Raw genomic sequence first — 6586 nt, 5'->3', positions numbered from 1 at the left:
CCTTTTAATTATGTTTGAAATTATGAACATTGCTCAACATCATGAAAATTAAACCTTATTTTCAATAAGCAATCCTGAAAAATATTTGGGGGTGCTTAACTTTTTTCCAGGTGTATATTTAAAATGGGTGGTTTGAGTGAATTATATTCTTAGTATTAAAGCCAAATTGTTTCTGAGTATAATTAACTTTATACAAATTGAATAATGTATTACTTCAAAATTCTAATGTAATAACTCAAACATTTAGAACTTAATATATTTAAACTTTTTTTTTACTTCCAAAATATATTTTTTCTCTTAAATTATAACAAGTGATGTTTTGTGTATTTTTAATTACTGTTTTATCCTATTTCTGAGTTATGTAAATTACAATTGAATGTCTATATTACTTTTAGTACAACTCTGCTTTATACAAGACTTGTGTAAAAGTTTTTAGTTTTATTTTGAGCCAGTATGAAATATCATTATTTCATTCTCTTATCAAAGCTAAGACTTCTAAATATTTCCTTATCTGAACTGAGCCTGGCCTAGTGATGAATATTCTGGACTGTGAATCTGAGAGCCTATGGTTGCATCTTGTAACCAAAAAACATTCCACACTAAAGGCCCATGGATGTTCTATGAAAGTGACTGCCAAATCCTACTTTTCGATTTAGAACAGCCCAATAGTTGGTGGTAGGTGCTGTTGACTAGCTGCCTGCGCTCTAGTCTGTCAGTTTAAAATTAGAGATGGCTAGATCATGTCGCCCTTTTCAGCTTTAAACAAATATCCAAAACTATTTTTTTTTTTTCTTTTCATTGAAGCTAAGACTGTCATGAAATGTATTTTTTTAATTATTATTATTATTTTATGTTGCTTTTTTCTAGTTTCTGTGTAAAATATTAGTATTGTCTTTGTTTAAAGCTAAGACTACTGTATGAATGCAATCCCATGGCATATCTAATTGAACAAGCTGGAGGAATTGCAAGTACTGGTAAAATTCCAGTCCTTGATGTTGTGCCTGAAAAGATTCATCAACGATCTCCCATTTTCCTTGGATCAAGAGAGGATGTGGAAGAAATTCTTGACCTTTATAAACAGTATGAGTAAGGTCAATAACTTCTCAAGCCACATGGTTAATTCAGAGACAGTTTGTCTTTTTTGTTTTTTATTTTTCTGTAAGTGCATTAGATAACTTTAGTTGTCTAAAAGTATACATGTTTCATCAAAATATACCCAGTTGAAGGAGTTGCCCAATATAAGAATTGCAGTTAAGAACATGTGAAATAATATATCACTGCACTGTTGGAAAACTTTTATACAGTGTTGAAAGAGATCATATTATATAGTAAAATATTTTTGGAGTACATATTTTTATATAATTTTGAAGATATGCAAATTAAAAGATAATAATACAATATTTTACTTTAATCGTGTTGAATCTTGTCAATCTTGCATTTCAAGTTTCTTGGTTTTTCAACAAAATATTTGTGACCAATTTTCAAATCTTTTGTACTATTACAAGAACTTATTCAATAAATTTTTTTCAACAAATTGTTTGAAGCTTATTTTAAGGATACTTACATTAATTTGAACTACAATAAAACAGACTGGACCTTGTTAGAACAAAATTGATAATGACCCTCTGACACTAATAATACTCTCCAGTAACCAATAAATATTGGACAAATATACTCGAAATATTACAACATTCTTAAGGCTGTTAATACTTTGGTATATCACAATTTAACATTACACAACTTGACAAGATGGCTATGAATGCAGAAGATGAAGAAGAATACTCGTAAAAATAGACCAATAAAGCTGGACCTCGGTGGGATAGTGGTAAGTATACAGATTTACAATGCTAAAATCTGTGGTTCGATTCCTGTGGTAAACACAGCAGATAACAAATGTGGCTTTGCTTTTAAACAACCAAACTAATAAAAGCTAATACTAAAATACTCTCCTATAAGCCGGCCAAGCTAATCACTGACTTGGACAAAGCCAACGCTTTAGTTCCTGCCTTCCCACTATTTACACAACCCTGCTTTTAACAACAATTGGATAAACACAGTTACTTTATTCATTCAGAATAAGGTATACATATTCCTCTCTTTTCTTTATTTCCAAAAGATACCCTAAACTTCCAATCTGAAAAAAATTAATCCTTTTAAGTAGTAGAAATTAAGATTACCCTAAGAAATCTCAACAATAGAACCAATGGTGATGATTGTTTATTTGTTGAATTTCACACAAAGCTACTCGTGGGCTACCTCCACTAGTCGTCCCTAATTTAGAAGTAACGGACTAGAAGGAATACATCTAGTCAACATCACCAACTCTTGAGCTACTCTTCATTAACGAAAAGTGGGATTGACCATCACATAATAGCTACACACACCGCAGGAAGAGTGTGTATGTTCAGGGACAGTTTTCGATACTGTGACCCTCAGTTTGCTAGTGGAACGCCCTAACCATCAGGCCTGGTGATGACTGTATTCAAAATCTGCCATTGAAAGATATTACCCCACTGCTTCTCCCAACTGTCTATCCTGTCCTATATTACAGACTATGGGTGAACTATTTGAAACAATCCACTATAATCAGGTACGGTATTGGGGAGAGGCTGCTGTCTTGGGCCTGGCGACTTTCTTTTATAATTTTTTTGTTAGATGGCATTAGTAGCTCGTATTTACACTGATATAAGCCTAAGGTGAAGTCAGTTCACCATATTGAATTCACGGGTGTATGCACTATTCTTGAAAAGTTGTATTTTTTATAAAAATTATCTATAGCTTCTATTTTGGCCCACCTAGCCTTGGGCGTCGCACTTGCTAAAGCCGGCCTTGACTATAATTATGTTTAAAATAGCACAACAAACAACTAGTTACAGACCTATTGGCTTAAAGTTGCCTTTATAAACTTTCAGAAATATTTATAGTAGGTCGAGTTGTGTTTTTCTTTGAAACAAATGACACATTCATAGCAGTCCAAAATCGTTTTAGGAAAACACGAACTTCAGATAGTTAATCACATAGTAAGAGTTAGTCTCATTGAGAACACTTACAAAGGTTTGAGCCAAAATTAATCAACTATGGCTTCCTGTCTAGACGTTGGAAAGGTCTTTGATGGTGTATGGAAGTAATATACTTAATACAAGCTCAATTTTCTCTACTCTTCTTAGATGGTTGCCAGATTTCCTTAAAAAAATAGATTAGTCAAGAATGCCATAATCCGTTCACCCTTACTTAAGGAATCCCACAAGGGGTGGTTATAAGCCCCATTCTGTACATCAACTACGTTAATGACCTAAACTTCCTTTCTTCTCGATACACCCATCAACTACAATTTGCTGACGATATAGCTATCTGGTCGACTACCCCAAACCTACAAAATGTTATCACAAAAATTCGGAACAACCTAAACCACTTGTAGAAATGCTGTGCTACTATGTAGGGTTAATTTAATCCTCAATAAAACACGAAAAAAATACATTTTCTTACTCTTTTTAGAAAGATATTTCTTCAGCTTTTGCACAACCTCATACCGTCTTCGCTTCCCTTTCATCCTCATCTTCTCTCGTCTACATCTAACAATCAAAATATCTCTATTAAACTTTCTTCTATTGTCGAGAATCACCCTCCTGTGATTTTGTTCAAGAGGGGTATTTCAGGTTATCCTGGATTCATCGAAAATCCTAACACCAATCAATTAGTGTGTTCTCAGCAGCAGTGCATGTGTGTAAAGAGATCCAGACTGATAACAAACACTGCCAGGATCCCAACATTTACTTCTCTTACTTAGTGATTAATGTGTCAGCTGAAATCCAGACAAAAACAGTTCACTGCAGACTGACTTCAAGCCTCGCAAAGTATGATTAGAATCACTTTTAGAACACCACTACAGTTAACCTGTAAAATATAAACCATTGTCGATGACGAGGAACCCACTTTGAAACTAATAATGGCTGGAGACTGCTTGAATGGGTAATGAAGAAAAACTTATATTAAAGTTTTTCTTCATTACCCATTCAAGCCGTCTCCAGCCATTATAAACCATTGTCGATAAACGCTCTTATAATATGGACTTGACCAGGAACCTGGATAATATAAACCACTGTCGACAAACGCTCTTATAATATGAGCTTGACACAACTGGCAGGCCTTAGCTTTCCAAGTGAAGCAACAGCTCAGAGCTGCAAATGGATGACAAGTCAGTCAGAAATGGACTTCGTAAGGTTGACCTTTATTCTAGGTGTTTAATGGAGTGCGCTTCTCTAACCAACTACCAAAAGAAAGCTCATCTTTGATAGTGTTAACAGCAAGAGTATGAATCAAATGACATGGGAGTGAATTTCTTGTAAACAGACGAATCAAACTGCACATTGCAGCTCGAAAAAAAAAAATTATATACATTTGGAGAGTGTCTGGAACTACATCCAATCCCAGTTTTTTCGGAGTAATAGTAGTGGTACACTGGTCTCAGCAAGTATCAGTATTGGAGGCCAAACATGGCATGAATACACAATGAAATAGGGTGCAGTCTTACAATCTTCACTGTTGCCATAGTCGGGTGCAGTTGGTCAGAACTTCCTTTTAATGGATGAAAATTTAAACGTTATAAACGCAGATCTTGTTATCACCTTCCTTAAGTAAAGGGATATTGAGCAAATGAGTTGGTCAACAAACTCACTAGATATGAATCCAGTTAAATATGTATGAGATGATCTGGGAAGACACTTAGCAACATGTGTTTCACCTTTGAAGTGTTTGAGGCAATCACTCACTTCGTTCATAAACATTTCTGATCATATATTAGACTGTAAAGTGTGCGGTACCAAATGAGCAGAAGATATTTATTGGGTTAAGTTGATTTTTGAGCTTTTCCTATAATTTTCAGATACAACAACTTTGAACTCGAAACTTTATACATAGCATACTGCCCCCCCCCCCCCCCCCCCCCCCACACACACACAGAATATAATCAAAGACAAAAAATCGTAAGAGCAATCAGTTTGTTTGTTTGTTTTGAATTTCGCGCAAAGCTACACGAGAGCTATCTGCGTTAGCCATCCCTAATTTAGCAGTGTAAGACTAGAGGGAACTCTTGGGCTACTCTTTTACCAACGAATAGTGGGATTGACCGTCACATTATAACGCCCCCAGGGCTGAAAGGGCGAGCATGTTTGATGTGACAGGGATTCGAACCCGCAGATTGCGAGTCGAGCTCCCTAACCACCTGGCCATGCCGGGCCCAGGTACAATGAAGCAGAAATATTAAATAATTGATGGTAAGTTCTTCAGATCTACGAGAATGACCAGCGTTTATGTCCATTCAGAGGTTGGAGCTATTTTTGGAGAGCCTTCAGTCCTGAAGTATGCAAAAAATGTCTGATCAATTAATATTGATCATTTGAAATAAAAAAACAACAACAATTAACATAATCCCATTCGGGTATTCTTCCAAAACTGCTGTGTATTCTTTTGTAATGCACAGTCCCAGTCACCACTATGGAAGAGGTTCGGCCAACTTAAGAAACTTAGGATAGTCCTAAATCGATATAATAAACTAAGAATACAAATACAATCTGTATAATAGTATTATAATAATAAAGAAAAACTGAAAATAATAAAGCAAGATATATTAAACATTTTAACTAATAATGAAGTAATGAAAGTAGCATTAAATAAATAATACTATATTATTTACTTAGGGAACAGACAAATACTATTTGTTAACCTCAAATATTAGGTGTCAAGAAATTAATGTCGCGTTATGAAACACTTTCATTAACCATCCCCCAAAAAACGTACATCAGGTATAATAGTTAAAGGAACCACCTAAATGTCACGTTAGTGTAGTCTATATAATGTGTAAACTTTAGTATACTCTAATCCCTTATAGTGGTGGCACACGGCGAGACACACATTCAGCATGTAATGCTGTTTGAAAAGGGAAACAACGCCTCTGTAGCTACAAAGAGTATCAAAGAAGTTTATGGAAATGTTTTGAACGTTCGTAAGTGTCAATCAAATTTTGTTCAGGTGACTTTAGCATTTAAAACTGTGATGGCAGGGACAGACATGGAATTGATATTGATGCTCTGAAGACGCTTGTTGAGTCTAGCCCAAGGCAATACGCTCGTGAAATGGCCCTGAAATTGCATGTCTCTCATGAAACAATATCTAAACATCTAAGAATTTTGGAAAAACTCCTTAAAGAAGGTGTTTGGGTGCCTCACGAACTCCCCGATGATCTTCGTTTCCAACGTGTGAACGTTGCTTTGTCTCTTCTGGTGCGTAATGCGCGTGAACCATTTTTGGACAGAATTGTCACCCGTGATGAAAAATGGATTCTCCATGCGAATATTAAACGCCAAAAACAATGGCTCAGTCCTAAACAAAAAACCACTTCCGACCCCAAAACATGGACTCCTTCCGCAGAAAGTGATGCTTTGCATTTGGTGGGACATCAGAGGAGTAATTCATTTCAAACTCCTCAATCCACAGCGAACTGTTAATGCAGAAATCTAAAGTCAGCAACTGGAACGTTTAAATCAAGCCCTTCTTCAGAAACGCCCTTCACTCGTCAATCGGAAAGGTG

General features: G+C 35.5%; 1 protein-coding gene across 1 annotated transcript in view; it reads left to right on the top strand.

The window, feature by feature from the left end:
- The window catches only part of LOC106466884 (fructose-1,6-bisphosphatase 1-like), a 26844-nt gene extending 25310 nt beyond the window's left edge, over positions 1–1534 (top strand). Inside the window, exon 6 of the mRNA XM_013927193.2 lies at positions 905–1534. Within this exon, the coding sequence (XP_013782647.1) occupies positions 905–1090 (186 nt within the window). The 3' untranslated portion in view covers positions 1091–1534. The remainder of the gene's footprint in view (positions 1–904) is intronic.
- The last annotated feature ends 5052 nt before the right edge of the window (positions 1535–6586 follow it).

Source organism: Limulus polyphemus, unplaced genomic scaffold, assembly GCF_000517525.1.
Source record: "Limulus polyphemus unplaced genomic scaffold, Limulus_polyphemus-2.1.2 Scaffold2410, whole genome shotgun sequence".
Classification (NCBI taxonomy): domain Eukaryota; kingdom Metazoa; phylum Arthropoda; class Merostomata; order Xiphosura; family Limulidae; genus Limulus; species Limulus polyphemus.
Note: the sequence above shows the minus strand (reverse complement) of the source record. Positions and strands in the feature narration are given on the sequence as shown.